Here is a 19,849-nt window from a genome sequence, read left to right on the forward strand (position 1 = left end):
GGCAACGTTTCGGGCCGAAACCCTTCTTCAGACTGATGGGGGGACTGCATGTCTTTGGAGTGCGGGAGGAAACTTCTCTGAGAAAACCCACGCAGGTCACGGGGAGAACGTACAAACTCCGTACAGACAGCACCCGTAGCCAGGATCTAACCCGGGTCTCTGGCGCTGTGAGGCAGCAACTCTACCGCTGCGCCACCGTGCCGACCTTGTTTTCATACTGTACATAGGGTTAATGAAAATCTGAGAAGGCTTCTTCTTTCAAGAGTCTGTTACTTGCTAATTGACATTGCAATATCTAATGTCAAACAGCTTGCTCTTGTCATGAAGTGGCTGTGTGAGGTCTTTGCTCTGTCTGGGACGAGCTGGTGTTCAGAAACATTCTACATGCACTCATTTTAATTCAACTCATCGAAAAGCCATCAGCGCGCAAAGTGGGCTCACTACAAGTCACAAGGAACCGCAGAAGATGGTTTACAAAACAAAAGACACAAAGTGCTGGAGTAACTCAGCGGGTCGGGCAGAATCTTTGGAGAACATGGACACGTGACCTTTCCAGTCGGGACCCTTCTTCAGGCTGATTGTGGTCCGGTGGAGGTGACAACAAAGCTCGGAGGGCCAGGGCGAAGCCTAGTGAGTGATAGGTGGATACGTGAGGTGAGTGAAGGGAATTTCAGTCTGAAGAAGGGCCTCGACCCCAAACATCATCTATTCCTTTTCTCCAGAGATGCTGCCTGACCCTCTGAGTTACTCCAGGACATTGTGTCTTTCTTTGGTCTAAACCAGCATCTGCAGTTCATTCCTATAAAACAGAGTTTTTTGATAGGCTGATGGTTGGACAAAGGCCTGATGAAAATACAAAGGGCGTGAGATAAGGATGGAAGAGGTATGATTGTGAAGCTGGGACTATCTTTAATCGGACTTTACTGGACTTTATCTTGCACTAAATACAATACAATACAAATGTATTCGTCACATGCACCAACTAAAGGGCCTGTCCCACCTGGGCATCATTTGCTCGTCATTTACGTGACATGCCGGTAGTGACTGACGCACGACAGTCGCGTGAAAATCGTCTAGCAGTACGACAGTCGGGCGCCAAGTGCTCTGGAGGGCACTGCTTCTTTCGGGAGCCATTTGCGATGTCGTTCGTACTTAGTCCGATCTCCGTGGCAAGGATTTTCCCAGTGAAAATTTTTCAAAACTCGGCGTGCTTTATACTCGGGTGGTCACGTGGTGCGGCGCTCAAATGACGTGCAAATGGCGCGCCGACGGTGTACGGGCGACGCATGGTTACGGACGTTGATGCACGGTGACGCATAATAAATGAGCATAGGCAATGTTCGTGCGTCATCGTGCGTCATCGTGCGTCATCGTGCATCACCACGCGTTACACATGCGCCTCCGGTACGTCAGCGTGCGCGAGGGATACGTCACGCAAGTGGCGCGCGAGGATTTTGAGCATTGCAAAATCCTGGGGCGCCGCGCTTTACCGCGCTTCACTGCATACGCCACCACACGCCATGTGCGCGTCACCACGTGCCAACCAATTTTTAGGATGTCAAGTAAATGATGCGCAAATGACGCCCAAGTGGGACAGCCCTTGAGGCACAGTGAAATGAATTTGCCATGCAGCGATGCAATTGAAAACATTATTCTCTTTACCATGTATCTGTACATTGTGGACGGCTTGATTGTAATCACGTATTGTCTTTCTGCTGACTGGATAGCACGCAACAATAAAGCTTTTCACTGTACCTCGGTACACGTGACAATAAACTAAACAAAACTAAACTAAGATAGAGGAAGGAATGTAGGTAGGAGGAGAGGGGGGGGGGAGGGAAGAATGGATGCACGTCAAGGTGGGGGAGAGGGGAGAGTGGGTGGGGGAGGGCGGGAGAAGGAAGCGTGGCTGAATTCCGCGTTCATACTGTTAGGTTAGGCGCGGCACAGTGGAGCAGCGCTACAGTTGCTGCCTGATGGCTCCAGGGACCCGGGTTCGATCCTGACCTCGGGTGCTGTCAGTGTGGAGTTTGCACGCTCTCCCTGTGACCGCGTGGGTTTTCTCCGGGTGCTCCGGTTTCCTCCCACACTGCAAAAGATGTGCGGATTTGCAGGTAAAATTGGCTTCTGTAAATTGTCCGTAGTGTGTGATTTTGAACTAGTGTACGGGGATCGCAGGTCGGCGCGCAGCCGATGGGCCGAATGGTCTGTTTCCACGCTGTATCTCCAAACTAAATGATAGTGGTAGCCTTGACAATGGACACTAAAAGCTGGAGTAACTCAGTGGGGCAGACAGCATCTCTGGAGAGAAGGAATAGGTGATGTTTCGTGTCGAGACCATTCTTCAGACGAAGACTTGGTTCTGATTTAAATCTCCCCAGTCATAGGGGGAACCCCCTCCTTGGTGACTCACTGGTTAAGTTTCTCTCCCGCGCTAACTTCTGAAATCCTCTCGTCTGCCACTAAAATTGTGTAAAATTGTCATAATCCAATAATGAGGATCAACTCAATTACACATGAAAGACCAATTAGACACACAAAATGCTGTCGTAACTCAGCGGGACAGGCAGCATCTCTGGAGAGAAGGAATGGGTGACGTTTTGGGTCGAGACCCTTCTTCAGACTGAGCGTCAGGGGAGTGGGAAACGAGAGATATAGACGATGATGTAGAGAGATATAGAACAAATATATGAAAAATATATGAAATATGAAAGATTGGTAAAAAAGTAACGATGATAAGGGAAACATTGTTAGCTGTGGGCTGGGTGAAAATGAGTTACAGACACCGAGACTCAACAAGATGAGTAGTAGAAGCTGGTATGACTTGGGTGGGGAGAGAGGGGATGCAAGGGTTACTTGAAGTTAGAGAAATCAATATTCGTACTGCTGGGTTGTAAGCTGCCCAAGCGAAATATCAATTGTTGCTTTTGTCAAATGAGTCGGGTGTTGGGAGTGAGTGCTTGGCTGCGTTAAACACTGTTCTACAGCTGTGGTGTGCCCACGGGCTTCCTTCCTCATGTCATCCTCAGGACCGCTCGTCAATCCCCTCCCCTCTCGAACATCTGCGGAGATTCCCCGCACTGATAGCACCTCTATTATTCATCGCGGAATCACAAGCTCATGAATCAAAGGATGATTCTTATGAAATACTCCGGGCTCCGACCTTGGTTCGAGCAGCTTCCTGGTTTCGTCATGGTTATAATGAGAGGATGTGGCGAGCAGCGATCTCATTTAGCACGGGCTGACTCTACAACAGTCTGACCCATACCCTCAGCAGCATGGCATGGAGAGGAGTCCTACTGGGTAAGTACATACAGTATAACTAACACTAAGGTGCCTTTTATCTAAAGATAGGTGTGAACATTGCAGTGTACCATACTATTGAAATTGTTTGCAGTTTGTATATATTTGTTATTCTGAATAAAACTTACTTTTGAAGTAAAAGCCTTGTAAGATTTACAGTAATCCACTTCCCCATCTGGGGAATAATTTTCTCCTTCTTTTATTGAAACAAGGCTTCAAGGATAGTGGTTTAATTTTCGATTCACTGCCTTTGCTAATCCATTATGTTACTGTATCAAAGGCACATCACTATTCTGACCATTAGCTCAGCGGGTCTGATTTAGAACAGACTCGTTCTTTTAGATCTTTAAGTATTGTGGAGGCTGGAGTCTGTTTCCAAGTCGGGACAGCTGAGCTGGTGCTGAGAACAGTGAAGCGGATTTTGATATTCTAGAGATGGAGCGAGGATTTTCGACAAGAGCGAGAGCAGTAACCAGGACATCGCTTGTTATTTACTTGTAACTCAGCAACTAGTCGTGATCTGGAATTCATTGCCTTCAAAGTTTCGTGGAAGCAGATTACGAGGAAGAATTAAAGCACTTGGTGGAAAAAACAGAAAGAGCAAGCTGAAATAGCAGGGAAGGGAACTAATTTGCCAGCTCCAAAATAAATGCGAATCTACTTTGAAATAAAAGATATTTTAATAATGATTTTAATATATGATTTTTCAGTGCTAGTTATTTTTGAGTTTAATTAGTTATTGATTCATTCTTTCTTTCTGTGTGTACGCAGGAATAATTTGTTACAGTTTGAGTATTGAATAATATGCTAAGTCTGGAGTTTAGAAGGATGAGAGGGCATCTCATTGAAACATTTAAGATTGTTAAGGGCTTGGACACGCTAAAGGCAGGAAACATGTTCCCGATGTTGGGGGAGACCAGAACCAGGGGCCACACACAGTTTAAGGATAAGGGGTAAGCCATTTAGAATGGAGACGATGAAACACTTTTTCTCACAGAGAGTGGTGAGTCTGTGGAAATCTCTGCCTCAGAGGGCGGTGGAGGCAAGTTCTCTGGATGCTTTCAAGAGAGAGCTAGACAGGGCTCTTAAAAATAGCGGAGTCAGGAGATATGGGGAGAAGGCAGGAACGGGGTACTGATTGGGGATGATCAGCCATGATCACATTGAATGGTGGTGCTGGCTCGAAGGGCCGAATGGCCTACTCCTGCACCTATTGTCTATTATCTATTGTCTATTAAATGGCAAGTAGTTAGGAAAGTGATAGACACAAAATGCTGGAGTAACTCAGCGAGTCACCTATTCCTTCTCTCCCCCACACAAGGTCCCCCTTTTTCTCTCATCGTCCCCCCACACCGTGTCCCCATTCTCTTCCCATCGAAGGAATGAGTGACGTTTCAGGTTGAGACCCTTCCGTTTAGTGCCCTGCGTTTCACTTCAGCCACTGGCACATGGAAGAGATCTCTCCAGAGAGTGCTACTGGACACGTTTTGTTCAGTTGGCAGGGATCTTGCATTTTTTATGGTGAAGGACTTATAGTTTCCAAATCGCTGTTGTCACTTGATGTAATGAAAAGCAACTGCAGAGGCTGGTTTATACCAAAGATAGACACAAAAAGCTGGAGTAACTCAACGGGTCAGGCAGCATATGGAGGAAACGGATGGGTGACGTTTCGGGTCGGGACCCTTCTTCAGTCATAAGTTCATACGTTCCTAATTTACAGGAGCAGAATAAGGCCATTCAGCCCATCAAGCCAGAGGACATATGTTTAATGTGAAGGGGAAAAGGTTTAATAGGAATCTGAAGGGTAACTTTTTCACACAAAAGGTGGTGGGTGCATGGAACAAGGTGCCAGAGGAGGTAGTTGAGGCTGGGACTATTTCAATATTTAAGAAACAGTTAGGCAGGTACATGGATAGGACAGGTTTGGAGGGATATGGGCAAACCTAGCAGTTAGACAAGTGTGAATGATTAATGTTGGCCGCTATGGGCAAGTTGGGCCGAAGGGCCTGTTTCTCGCTGTTTCGCTGGTTGGACTTTGCTGGCTTTACCTTGCACTAAACGTTATTCCCTTATCATGTATCTATACCTTGTAAATGGCTCTATTGTAATCATGTATTGTCTTTCTGCTGACTGGATAGCACGCACGCAACAAAAGCTTTTCACTGTACCTCGGTACACGTGACAATAATCTAAACTGAACTGAACTGAACTAAGTCTACTCCGCCATTCAATCCTGGCTGATCTACCTCTCCCTTTCAATCCCATTCTCCTGCCCTCACCCCATAACCCCTGACACCCATACTAATCAAAAATCTGCGGTCTCGGTGGCACAGCGGTAGAGTTGCTGCCTTGTTATGCCCCTGTCCCACTTAGGAAACCTGAACGTAAACCTCTGGAGACTTTGCGCCCCACCCAAGGTTTCCGTGCGGTTCCCGGAGGTTTTTGTCAGTCTCCCTACCTGCTTCCACTACCTGCAACCTCCGGCAACCACCTGCAACCTCCGGGAACCGCACGGAAACCTTGGGTGGGGCGCAAAGTCTCCAGAGGTTTTCGTTCAGGTTTCCTAAGTGGGACAGGGGCGTTACAGCGAATGCAGCGCCGGAGTTCCGGGTTCGATACCGACTGTGGGCACTGTCTGTACGGAATTTGTACGTTCTCCCCGTGACCTGCGAGGGTTTTCTCCGAGATCTTCGGTTTCCTCCCACACTCCAAAGACGAACAGATTTTTAGGTTAGGTTAATAAAAAATATATATATTGTCCCTAGCGGGTGTTGGTGTGCGGGGATCGCTGGTCGGCGCGGACCCGTTGGGCCGAAGGGCCTGTTTCCGTGCTGTATCTCTAAAACTAAAAAACTAAAACTATAAAAATATTTTTTAAATATCCACTGGCTTGGCCTGATCCGTTCATTATCTATATTCCCCAGAGATGCTGCCTGACCCACTGAGTTACCAGGAATTTTGTGTCTATCTTTACCAGTTCCACTTCCCAGCCCACTTGTCATGTCTCTTCCTTCTGGAAGAAAGAATGAATCAATAAATAACCTGGCTCAAAAATAACTAACAATGAAACATGACATGTTTTGGACAAGAAACGCTATTATCAAAATAACCCCATTGTTCCACTTTGGTGCAGATGACAATTAAATGCTCTTGACTTTTGAACCTCTTGAGGTTTAGGTTTGTTGGTGTCAGATGTACTGAGTACAATGAAAGGCTTTGTTTGGCCTGATCAGACAATGCTACACATGGATATGGGTCTCGACCCGAAACCTCACCCATTCCTTCTCTCCAGAGATGCAGCCTGACCCGCTGAGTTACTCCAGCATTTTGTATCTATACATAGACACAATCAGATGTTGTTGGCCTTTGCACATCCCATTTGGGGATTTTTTTTCGTTTAATATTTTTTATATGGATTAGTTTATTATGTTCTGTGCTGCAGCAAGTAATAATTTAATAGTTCTATTTTATTGGCACATTTGATAATTAAACATGCTTGACTCACGAACGTAGCAACGTTGTATAAAAAGATACAGACTGTTCCTTCTTGTTCCCGAATGGTGCAGAATAATTCTAGACTAGTTTAGCTTATAATGCTAGTTTAGCTTATAATTGTCACAAAGGTACAGTAAAGCCCCTGTCCCACTTAGGCGATTTTTTTGGCGACTACAGGCGCCACATAGTCACGGGGTGACGCCTGTATGGTCGTGAGTCGTCTCCTCAAGCCGCCTAAAGAGTCGTAACGTTTTTCTGGTCGCCGCTGGATTTTGAAATGTTCAAAACTTTTCGACGAGTGTGGGCTTGAGGTAGTTTGTCAACTCCTGAAGTAGGTGCTGTTGTAGGTTGTCGCCAGGATGATGCAGGTTGTCGCCAGGTGACGTTGGTTGTAGCTGGGTGACGTTGGTTGTCTCCGGGTGCTGACCGGTGAATACCATTGGCAACTACCTACGTCAACCGGCGACAGGTACCGGTGACTGAATTCTCTTCAGTTGTCGCCGACAGGGTCGTAGCTTGTCCCGGGTGGACGTAGGTTGACTTTGGTTGTCGTAGGTTGTCGCCTGTATGGCCATAGGTTGCCGTTGGCGTAGTCGTAGGTGGACGTCCTAATGGGTCGCCGGTTGTCGGTAGCTTGCCGTAGCTTGACGTCGACGAGTTGGTTGGTTGACGTAGCTTGTCGTAGACATTGTCGTAGGGGGGGTCCAGTCGCTGTTTTTTCGGCGAACTGCTACCACTGTGACAGTCGCCAAAAAAATCGCCTAAGTGGGCAGGCCCTTAAAAAGCTTTTCTGTTACATACTATCCAGTCAGTGTGAAGACTATTCATGATTACAATCAAGCCACCCACAGTGTACAGATACAGGATAAACTTTACTGTGACAGGGCGGAATTCGGCCCTTCGGCCCAACAAGGCCTTGCTGACCAGCGATCATCCCGTACACCAGGGGCGGAAAACCCGGGGGGGGCCAGAGGGGACATGTCCCCCCCATGTTTTGAGAGGTGGGGGACATCCCCACAAAGTTTTTGTAATCCGGATTTAAAAACCCGGTGAAATCTCCGCTTTCCGCAAGATGGTGGCGGTGGGACTGATGATCGAGGGCGCGATTAGACGAGAGAGACGTCGGTCAGCAGGCAATGGGGGCGGGACATGATAATTCAGCGCAGTGATTGGAGGAGGGAGGGGGGGTGGGACTGAGGATAGAGTGCGGTGATTGGAGGAGGGAGACGTGGCACAGACCTGCGCTTCATCCGCAGCCAGGATCGATCCCGGCCGGGTCTCCGGCGCTGTCCCGAGTGCCCCCCCCCCCCACGGGTAGCCAGAGAGGTCGGCAGCAAAGATCCTCCGCTATAGGATCTTTGGTCGGGAGTCAGACGGGCGCGGTGCCCCCACGCCCACAGCCAGCACAGAGAAGCAGCACTAAACCCAGCTCAACTCTGCCTGTCCCACCAGGTGAGCCTACAGCCCTTCCTGGACTTTGGAGTGTGGGAGGAAACCGGAGCAACCAGAGAAAACCCACGCAGTCACAGGGAGAACGTACAAACTCCGTACAGTCAAGCACCTGTAGTCAGGATTGAACCTGGGTCCCTGGCACTGTAAGGCAGCAACTCTACCCGCTGCACCACCGTGCCACCCTTGCGATAAAGGGAATAATGTTTAACATAGTTAGAGTAGCAATGCTGCTGTTGAAATAAAGATTTAAAAGAGTGGAGCGATTGCAATGAATGATGTAGATCCACATTGAATCTAATTGAATTGAATCCTTTATTTGTCATTCTGTTCTGGGAGGAGCAGGCAGAGACTCGCCAGGCTTGGACGCCATCTTGCAAGAAACATTATTCCCTTTATCCTGTATCTGTACACTGTAAATGGCTCGAATGTAATCACGTATTGTCTTTCCGCTGACTGGTTAGCACGCAACAAAAGCTTTCCACTGTACCTCGGTACACGTGACAATAAACTAAACTGAACTAAATGAAACTCAATTAAACTCAATTTGGACTGACGATGTTGGAGCGATATTGTGGCATGGATTAGCGGTCATGAGTTTACCGAGAGAACCAACTACCAGATCGAAACCGCGAGGGTGACAACAGAGGTGCAGGTTTGTCCTGAGGCGGCGCGACTCTCGTCAGCAGCGGCCTCTGCAGTCCGTCTGCGTTTTTATTATTTTATGTCTATGTTTTTATGTAGTTTTTGTTATTTTTGTTGGGGTATGTGTGTGGGGGGGGGGTGGGGGGGGGGGTTGGGGGTAACTTTTAAATCTCTCCCTGCACGGGAGACCCGACCTTTTCTTTGTCGGGTCTCCGTTGTCGTTGGGGCTGCAACGAGGAGCGGCCTCCAACAGGAAGACCGGGGGCTCTGGTGCCGACTACTCACCTCACCGTCGCGGAGCTGGCCGAGTCCAGAGCGGGTGGAGCTGTGGTGGACGCTGCTGCGACCCGACCCCCGGAGCTCCGGAGGCTGCAACTGCGGGTTTGGCGGACGGTAACACCGGGAGCCCGCGGGTCCCTGGAGGGAGACCGCTTTTCGGGGCTTCCGCAGCGGCGACTTCTCCCGCCCGAGTTGCGGGGTTGAAGAGCACCTGGAGCGGGGCCTTACAGCACCGCCCCGCGCGGCTGGGAATGGCGGCGGGTCTCTGCGAGCGCACGCCGGGGGCTCTAACATCAAGACCCGGTGTGCGGCCTTGCATCACCCGGCGTGGCTTTAATGGCCACGGGACAATCGCCATCGCCCGCCGGGGGCTTTGACTTTGACTTTGACTCTGACATCGGGGGGGAGAGTGCAGTGGAGAGAGAAGTTTTTTTGGCCTTCCATCACAGCAATGTGATGGATGTTTATGTAAATTATGTTGTGTCTTGGGTCTATTTGTTTGTAATGTATGGCTGCAGAAACGGCATTTCGTTTGGACCTCAAGGGGTCCAAATGACAATAAATTGAATTGTAATTGTAATTGTAATTGTAATTGTAATTGTAATTGTAATTGTAATTGTAAAGTTGGCTGAGGTTTGTAGCTACAAACCACACACCAGAGAGTAGATTAGGGCGCCAGACTCAAGGAGTGAAGTCCTCTCGTTAGAACCCGGGTATTCTGGCCCTCAACTGAGGGCATGGGTTCGAATCACATTCCTGACAACAGACGAACAAACAGCAGTAGGAAGGTTGGGGATAGCATCAAGCAGGACATTAGGGATGCGTGTAGCAGAGGTACAGTGGTTATCGTGGGTGACATTAATCTACATATAGATTGGGCCAACCAAATTGGTAACATCGCTGAGGAGGAGGATATCCTGGATGGTTTTTTAAACCAATATATAGATGAACCGACTAGAGGGCAGGCCTCCCTAGACTGGGTATTATGTAATTAGGAAGAATTAGTTAGCGATCTTGTTGTGCAAGGCCCCTTGGGCAACAGTGACCTTAATATGGTGCAATTCTGCATTAGGATGGAGAGTGACACGGTTAATTCAGAGACTAGAGTCCTGAACTTGAATAAAGGAGACTTTGAAGATATGAGATGGGAATTGGCTAGGACAGACTGACAAATTAGTTAAAGGGTTGACAGTGGAGATGCAATGGTGTAGCAATGGAGAGACCGCATGGATGAACTCCAGAAATTGTTCATCCCTGCCTGGCGAAAAAATAAAAGGGTGAAGGCGGCTCAACTATGGCTAACGAGGGAATTCAAGGATAGTGTTAAATCCAAGGAAGAGGCAGATACATTGGCCAGAAGAAGCAGCAAACCAGAAACTGGGAGAAATTTAGAACTCGACAGAGGAGGGCAAAGGGGTTACTTAAGAGGGGGTGGAGGGGAAGAGCATGAAAGAAAGCTTGCGGGGTATATAAAAACTGACTGTAAAAGTTTCTTTAGGTAAGTAAAACGGAAAAGATTAGTGAAGACGAATGTAGGTCTCTTACAGTCAGAGACGGGTGAATTTATAATGGGAAACAAGGAAATGGCAGAACAGTTAAACGAGTACTTTGGTTCTGAGTCTGAAGGAGGATCTCGACCCGAAATGTTGCCTATTTCCTTCGCTCCATAGATGCTGCCTCACCCGCTGAGTTTCTCCAGCATTTTTGTCTAACTTTGCTTCTGTCTTCACTAATCGGAAATATTAGGGAACGAGGATCTAGTGGGAGGGAGGAACTGAAGGGAATTCACATTAATCAGACAATGGTGTTAGGTAAACTGTTGGGACTGAAGGCAGATAAATCCACAGGACCTGATGGTCTGCATCCCAGAGTACTCAAGGAGGTGGCCCTAGAAATCGTGGATGCATTGGTGATCATTTTCCGTTATTCTCTCGACTCTGGATCAGTCCCTGTGGACTGGAGGGTAGCCAATGTAACTCCACTTTTTAAGAAAGGAGGGAGAGAGAAAATGGGGAATTATAGACCAGTTAGCCTTACCTCGGTAGTGGGGAAGCTGCTGGAGTCAATTATGAAAGATGTTATAACAGCGCATTTGGAAAGAAGTGACGGGATCGGTCAAAGTCAGCATGGATTTATGAAGGGGAAATCATGCTTGAGTAATCTTCAGGAATTTTTTGAGGATGTAACAAGTAGAATAGATAAGGGAGAGCCAGTGGATGTGGTGTATCTGGACTTTCAAAAAGCCTTTGGCAAGATCCCACACAAGAGACTAGTGTGCAAAATTAGTGCACATGGTATGGGGGGTAGGGTATTGACATGGATAGAGAACTGGTTGGCAGACAGTTAGATTTAGCTCTTAGGACTAAGGGAATCAAGTGATACGGGGAGAAAGCAGGAACGGGGTACTGATTTTGGATGATTAGCCATGATCATATTGAATGGCGGTGCTGAGACGAAGGGCTGAATGGTCTATTCCTGCAACTATTTTCTATGTTTCTATGTTTCTATGTTTCTATGTGATCTTAGATTTCCAACGGTGGCATAGCTTTGAGTTGGGAAAGTACTGCAGTAATCCTCTGGAAACACGACAGTCCTAGTAACTGAGCTGGAGGAAGAGGGTGGGGACTAAATCTTTACTTTACATTAGAGATACAGCATGGAAACAGGCCCTTTGGCCCACCGAGTCCATGCTAACCAGTGATCACCCCGTACACAAGGGACAATATATAATTTAGAGAAGTCGATTACGCAACAAAAGCTTTTCACTGTACCTCGGTACACATCACAATGAACTGAACTAAACTAATCTAAACTAACAGAAGGTAGACAAAAGTGCTGGAGAAACTCAGCGGGTGCAGCAGCATCTATGGAGCAAAGAAAATAGGCAACGTTTCGTCCCGAAACATTGCCTATTTCCTTCGCTCCATAGATGCTGCTGCACCCGCTGAGTTTCTCCAGCACTTTAGTCTACCTTCGATTTTCCAGCATCTGCAGTTCCTTCCTAAACTAAACTAACCTGTACGTCATCGGAGTGTGGGAGGAAACCGGAGCGCCCGGAGAAAACCCCCGCGGTCAAGGGGAGAAGGTACAATAGACAATAGACAATAGGTGCAGGAGTAGGCCATTCGGCCCTTATGCCCCCGTCCCACTTAGGAAGCCTGAACGGAAACCCCTGGAGACTTTGCGCCCCACCCAAGGTTTCCGTGCGGTTCCCGGAGGTTTTTGTCAGTCTCCCTACCTGCTTCCACTACCTGCAACCTCCGGCAACCACCTGCAACCTCCGGGAACCGCACGGAAACCTCCAGAGATTTCCGTTCAGGTTTCCTAAATGGGACAGGGGCATAAGGCCCTACAAATTCCGTACAGACAGCACCTGTGGTCGTGTTTGAACCCGGGCCTCTGGCGCTGTGAGGCAGCAACACTACCACTGCGCCACCATGCACTGTGTCAGAGCTGTCAGAATGTATTGTGCTTTGACCAATCAACAGCTAGAAGATTAACCATTTAATGTCCAACATTGATTCAACTGTCTGCTCTAAATTTGCTGGGCTCAAACAGGGCATGTTTAAAATCATGAGGGGAAGAGAATGCGCAGTCTTTATCCTAAACCAGCATCTACAATTCCATGTATAATCTTTGACCCACGATCGGGGAATCTTAAATCAGAGGACCAGGGTTTAGGTGAGAGGGGAAAAAATTTAATAAGAACCCGAGGGGTAACTTTTTCACACAGAGGGTGGTGGATGTATGGGACGAGCTGCCAGAGGAGATAGTTGAGGCTGGGACTATCCCAACGTTTAAGAAAGGGCCTGTTTCCACGCTGTATCTCTAAACTAAACTAAACTGGGCTGTATCTACAACTCTCGGCAGTTCCTTGCGGGCTTGGTCAGAGCTGTTCCCAAACCAAGCTGTGATGCAAGGCGACTGCATGGTTCCTCTGGTGCATCTGTAGAAGTTGGTAAGAGTTGCTGGAAATGTGCTGAGGTTCCTCATCGCCCTGAGGAAGTGGAGGCTTGGTTAGGCTGGTGGTGACGTCACATGGCGGGACGTGGTCTACACATGACTCAGTGACGTGGACATTCTGCGGAGAACGAGATCTGTATTTGGACCTCGCTACTCACCATCCAACCATTTCCAATCATCTTCCCAGCCATTGCCTCTCCTCATAGACACAAGGAACGGGCGGTCACGGTGGCGCAGCGGTGGAGTTGCTGCCTTACAGCGAATGCAGCGCCAGAGACCCATTTTCTTTTACCTTCATCCCCTATGATCTCTCGTTTTCACACTTTACCCTTCCATATCTTTGTGTCTCCCTCTCCCCTGACTCTCAGTTTGAACAAGGGTCTCATAGAAACATAGAAACTTAGAAAATCAGTGTAGGAGGAGGCCATTCGGCCCTTCGAGCCAGCACCGCCATTCATTGTGATCATGGCTGATCGTCCCCAATCAATAATCCGTGCCTGCCTTCTCCCCATATCCCTTGATTCCATTAGCCCCTAGAGCTCTATCTAACTCTCTCTTAAATCCATCCAGTGACTTGGCCTCCACTGCCCTCTGTGGCAGGGAATTCCACAAATTCACAACTCTCTGGGTGAAAAAGGTTTTTCTCACCTCAGTCTGAAATGGCCTCCCCTTTATTCTAAGACTGTGGGCCCTGGTTCTGGACTCGCCCAACATTGGGAACATTTTTCCTGCATATAGCTTGTCCAGTCCTTTTATAATTTTCTATGTTTCTATAAGATCCTCCACCTGAAACATCACCCATTCCTTCTCCCCAGAGATGCTGCCTGTCCCGCTGAGTTACTCTAACAGTTTGTGTCTATCTTCAGTGTAAACCAGCATCTGCAGTTCCTTCCTGCACCACCTATTTGTTCAATGTCCCTTGTTTATACTTGTTGTCTCCTCGGTTGTATCATGGTGCTCTCTATGTGGTGTTCCCACAGCTCAACCTATGTTGAGTCCCAGAACCTCACTTGAAACCACTGTTTATTTTCACATGCTGCATTAAGACCATCACTCTCCATTTCTAGACACTCTCATTCAACCCACGTAAACAAGGCACAGAAATTAGTAAACAAAGTCTTCATCTACAAGTATATCTTATTTGTCATTGCTGATTTATATAAGAGATTAATTACATTGGCAGCAAACATTGTCATCCAGAGAAAGCCAATCTCAGTTATAAATGCCACAGAGTCTTAGAGAGTCATAGACTCATGCAGTATAAAAACTGCACAGTAACTTTCTCATTCAATGCACTGACTAGGGTTGCCAACTGCCCCGTATTAGCCGGGACATCCCGTATATTGGGCTAAATTGGTTTGTCCAGTACGGGACCGCCCCTGTTCCATATTTGACTGCTACTACTCATGTCGAGGGGACTGTTGGGTCTGAGCTATGTCCCGACGTAGTGCAGCCCATGGAGTGCAGCAGCAGCAGCAGCGCCTCGCCCGTGGCCCCGTCGCTTGGCAGCCCGGCCAGCTGTCCGACCTTCGGACCTTCGCTTACCGCCGACAACACCACCCCTCCTTCTCATGGCCGATCATCTGTTCATGAGTTGGACGGGGTGCCGGACTTTGCGCGCGGCCCGCGCCAAAACTCCTCAGCTGGCCCACCCGGATGGGCTTTGTGTGCAGTCCAGCACCCGGGCCAACTCATCATTCACCCAGCCACGGCCGAGCTGGTCAACGAATTGCTGTCGGGAATTTGTCCCGTATTTTGACCTTTTGTCCCTTATTTGGAAGTGAGAACGTTGGCAACCCTAACACTGACCCATGAAGGCCATCATAGCCTTCATAGAGTCATAGAGTGATACAGTGTGGAAACAGGCCCTTCAACCAAACCTGCCCACACCGGCCAACATGTCCCAGCTATATTAGTCCCACCTGCCTGCGCTTGGTCCATAGCCCTCCAAACCTGTCCTATCCATGTACCTGAAGGTTTTTAATATGTAAACAGCAATCAGTCCATGAATATTGGATAGAGTGGATCTGATAGAGGTTTCAAAGGTTCAAAGGTCTTTTATTGTCACGTATACCAATTAAGGTACTGTGATATGCGAATTACCATACAGTCATACGGAAAACAAGCAACAATACACACACCTACATAAAAGTTAACATAAACATCCACCACAGCGGATTCCACACATTCCCCACTGTGATGGAAGGCAAAAAAGTACAATCTTCCTTCTCTTTATTCTCCCGTGGTCGGGGCAGTCGAACCATCGTCGGGGCAATCGCAGCTCCCACAGCCGGCGGTCGAAGCCCCCCTTGGGGCGATCGAAACTCCCGCGTCGGGGCGGTCGAAACTCCTGCGGCTTGGAGTTCCCGAAGTCTTGCGGGCTCTGTGATGTTAACGTCCGCAGGCACCCACGGTTGGAGCTCCGAGGTCGATCCCTAGCAAAGGAATCGTGGGCTCCGCGATTGTAAGTCCGTAGGGTCCCCACGGTGGAGCTCACAAAATCCAGCAAAGGCCGCCAACTCCTCAATGTTAGGCCGCAGTTCGAACAAATCGCATCTCCATCGAGGTAAGAGATTAGAAACAGTTTCCCCCAACCCCGCACCCCCCATATAAAACAAGCTAAAGGACATGAAAAACATACATTTAACACATACTATTAAAACACAAAGAAGGAAGGGACAGACAGACTATTGGCGAGGCAGCCATTGCTAGCGCCACCTGGTGGTGTTTACATTCAGGTGATCTCATAGAGGTCTACAGAATAATGAGAGGAATAGATCATGGGAACGCACAAAATCTCTTGCCCAGAGTCAGCTTAAACCTTCGAGGTAGGATTTACGAGATGTGTTCATCTCTTAAACCCGAGGACCAGAGGACGAGAGCTCAAGGTGAAGGGGAAAAGATTTAACAGGAATCTGAGGGGTAACAAAGGGCGGTGGGTGTGTGGAACGAGCTGCCGGAGGAGGTAGTTGAGGCTGGGACTATCCCAACATTTAAGAAATATTTACAGTAGATGAATACATGGATAGGATAGGTTTAGAGGGATATTGGCCAAACGCAGGCAGATGGGGCTAGTGTAGATGGGACATGGTGGCTGTTGTGAGAAAGTTGGGCAGAAGGGGCTGCCTCTATGCTGCATGAGTGGAGTTTTGATCTCTGCTTAGTTTTCATGTTCTCCCTGTGACTGCGTGAGTTCCCTCTGGGTGGAATAAACCACAGTGGCAATTTCCGTTGACTTACATGGATATGGAAACACTCCCCATAATAGCGGCGCAGAGGCACGGCAGGTAGAGCTGTTGCCTCACAGTGCCAGAGACCCGGGTTCGATCCCAACCTCCGGTGCTGTGTGTGTGTGTGTGTGTGTGTGTGTGTGTGTGTGTGTGTGTGTGTGGGTGTGTGTGTGTGTGTGTGTGTGTGTGTGTGTGTGTGTGTGTGTGTGTGGGTGTGTGTGTGTGTGTGTGTGTGTGTGTGTGTGTGTGTGTGTGTGTGTGTGTGTGTGTGTGTGTGTGTGTGTGTGTGTGTGTGTGTGTGTGTGTGTGTGGTGTGTGGAGTTTGCACGTTCTCCCTGCTCCCTGGGTGCTCTGGTTTCCTCCCACATCCCAAAGACGTGCGGGTTTGTAGGTTAATTGCTGGGGTTTGTAGGGTTTTGTAGGTCAATTCTGTAAATTGCCCCTAGTGTGTAGGGAGTGGATGAGAAAGTGGGATAACATCAAGCCAGTGTGAACGGGTGATCGATGGTCAGCATGGACTCGATGGGTCGAAGGGCCTGCTACCATGCTGTATCTCATAATAAAGAGTTGCGTTCAACACAGGGGCATAGAGCATAATAATAATAATAATAATAATAATAATAATAATAATAATAATAATAATAATAATAATAATAATAATAATAATAATAATAATAATAATAAATACTTTATTGATCCCCTCAGGGAAATTCAGATGTCCAGAAGCCCCCAACCAACAAACCCACAGATTCAAAACAAACGCAGACAGAAAATACATAGAATACAATGTGGACACTACCTGAGAGCAATAAATACTTAAAAAGACCAATAATTAACAGTTAAAAATTAAAAATTGCAAAATGCATCCCCCTACAGCCAAGCGGTCCGAATTATAAAATCTAATGGCTGCAGGGGTGAAGGATCTCCTGAACCGCTCCGTTCTACAGGGCAGGGAGAGGAGCCGGTTGTTGTTCCGAGTGCTCTTTTGACTCTCCAGAATTACATGGAGGGGATGCCCGGGGTTTTTCAGGATGACCTGCACCTTGTGCCTCATACGCCTCTCAAGCACATCCATCCCAGAGTCTACTCTCCCCTCCAGCACTGAGCTAGCTCGTTTAACCAGTTTGTCTAGCTTCTTGTTGTTTTTTGCACTAATGCTGTTGCCCCAGCAGACAACAGCGTAGAAAATAACACTTGCAACCACAGTGTTGTAAAACATGTGCAGCATATCATTACACACATTGAAAGATTTGAGCCTTCTGAGGAAAAAGAGTAGAGAGGCTTCCTCACATCTCCAGTGACTGAACCTTAATCCTGGCCTCGGCTGCTGTCCGTGTGAAGTTTGCACGTTCTCCCTGTGACTACGTGGGTTTTCTCTGGTTTTCTCCCACATCCCAAAGACGTGCGGGTTTGCAAAATACTTGGTCACTGTAAATCGCCCCAAGTGAAAGAATCTTGAAGGGATTTAACGGCATGTGGGGAGAATAAAATACATTTAGTGTAGGATTGGTTTTGAAGGGTGCTTGATGGGCCTGTTTCCATGCTGTACTGTCCTAAGATTAGTACGGGTGTCAGGGGTTAAGAGGAGTAGGCAGGAGAATGGGGTCGAGAGAGAAAGATGGATCGGCCATGATTGAATGACAGAGTAGACTTGATGGGCCGAATGGCCTCATTCTGCTCCAATCACTTATGCACTTATCACTTATGATGGTACATAAGGAAATATTCAGCTATACTTAAGAACATTACTGCAAAAAACTCCTTCAAAAGGCTTCACTACAGTGCATTTGGTTCACAAAGCAATGAAATGCTTACTGTACAACATAAGTAACAGATACAGGAATATAAAGGACCATTTATCTTGTATCTGGTCATTATTTGTCTGAAGAAGAGACTTGACCCGAAACGTTATCTGTTCCTTTTCTCCAGAGATGTTGTCTGACCCACTGAGTTACTCCAGCTTTTTGTGTCTCTCATTGTTTAACAAGATCACTGGGTAATCTATTACCACAGGGTCAATTACCTGCACTAACCACAGATCCCTTAATACACAAGCATCTCTCACTCTCTGCTGTCGACATGTTATCACTTCAACAGGCGCGTTCAGAGTTGCTACTTCCTCTGCAATGGTGTAACACGTCAAGATGCAATTGTACAGCTCACAAAGCGCTGGAAGAACTCAGCAGGTCGGGCAGCATCTGTGGAGGGAATGACCAGGCAACGCCTCGGGTTGGGGCCCTTCCTCACTCTGAAGAAGAGTCCAGACCCAAAACATCACCTACTGTTGTGTAGGAAGGAACTGCGGATGCTGGTTTAAACCGAAGGTAGACACAAAATGCTGGAGTAACTCAGCGGGACAGGCAGCATCTCTGGAGAGAAGGAATGGGTGACGTTTTGGGTCGAGACCCTTCTTCAGACTGAGAGTGGGGGGAGAGGGAGACTTAGAGATATGGAAGAAGGGTCTCTACCCGAAACGTCACCTATTCCTTCGCTCCATAGATGCTGCCTCACCCGCTGAGTTTCTCCAGCATTTTTATCTACGTCCAATATTAACCAATTCGTTACGATTTCATTATTAAAACAATGTCCTCCCTGTGACCTGGGTTCGATTTTCTATGGGTGCTCCGGTTTCCTCCCACACTCCAAAGACGTGCGGGTTTGTTTGTTAATTGGCTTTTGTAAATGTAAATTGTCTCTCGTGTGTTGCATGCTAGTGCTAGAGTACAGGGTGCTCGATGGTAAGGTGTGGACTCGAAGGGCCTGTTTCCACACTGTATCTCCAAAGCCCAAATCTGCCTGTTTATCTTGCTATTACATTCTTGCATTCTGCTTTGTATAAATTGGCTGTAGCTTGTCCCATACAAATAATATTGTTTATACTTTAATACGAAAGCAACATAAACTGTTGATGCTCTGGGCTGGATTGAGGAAGCCTATGTAAGTACAAGATGCATGGTCTCCTCTGCACTCAGTCCAATAGTTTTCAAACTACATTCTCATGCTTTTTAATCATTGTTTATTGTGTTTATAATCATAATCATACTCTATTACCCAAGTATGTTTTGCAACATGCGATGAGTTTGATTTGCCATAATGTCATACTAATAAAAACTAAAAAGCAACAAAACACACCAAATACATTTTAACAGGAACATCCACCACAGTGACTCCTCCACATTCCTCACTGTGATGGAAGGCAGAAAATAAGTTAATTCTCTTCCCTTCTTTGATCTCCCGTGGTCGGGGGCCTCGAGCCTTCCGTTGATGGGGCGATCCTGGCTCCCGTTGCCGGGGGTCGGTGGTCGGGCCCTACGCGTTGCCATGGAGACTGCCATCGTGCGGCGCCCCCTGGTGGCACACTCAGGTCAGTATGCCACTTTATAATCACAGAGTCATACTGAACGGAAGCAGGCCCTTCGGCCCTTGCCGACCAAGATGCACCATCTAAGCTAGTACCATTGGCCCACATTTTTGCCACTCCAGCA

The 19,849-nt window shown here is 47.7% G+C and overlaps 1 protein-coding gene across 2 annotated transcripts in view; it reads left to right on the top strand.

The window, feature by feature from the left end:
* The first annotated feature begins 3,090 nt into the window (after positions 1-3,090).
* The window catches only part of LOC116991955 (adhesion G protein-coupled receptor E1-like), an 84,713-nt gene continuing 67,954 nt past the window's right edge, over positions 3,091-19,849 (top strand). For both annotated transcript variants that reach the window (XM_033050966.1, XM_033050967.1), the window contains exon 1: positions 3,091-3,303. In XM_033050966.1, coding sequence (XP_032906857.1) covers positions 3,279-3,303 — 25 coding nt within the window. In that variant the 5' untranslated portion in view covers positions 3,091-3,278. The remainder of the gene's footprint in view (positions 3,304-19,849) is intronic.

The sequence above is a fragment of the Amblyraja radiata genome, chromosome 35 (genome assembly GCF_010909765.2).
Source record: "Amblyraja radiata isolate CabotCenter1 chromosome 35, sAmbRad1.1.pri, whole genome shotgun sequence".
Taxonomy (NCBI): domain Eukaryota; kingdom Metazoa; phylum Chordata; class Chondrichthyes; order Rajiformes; family Rajidae; genus Amblyraja; species Amblyraja radiata.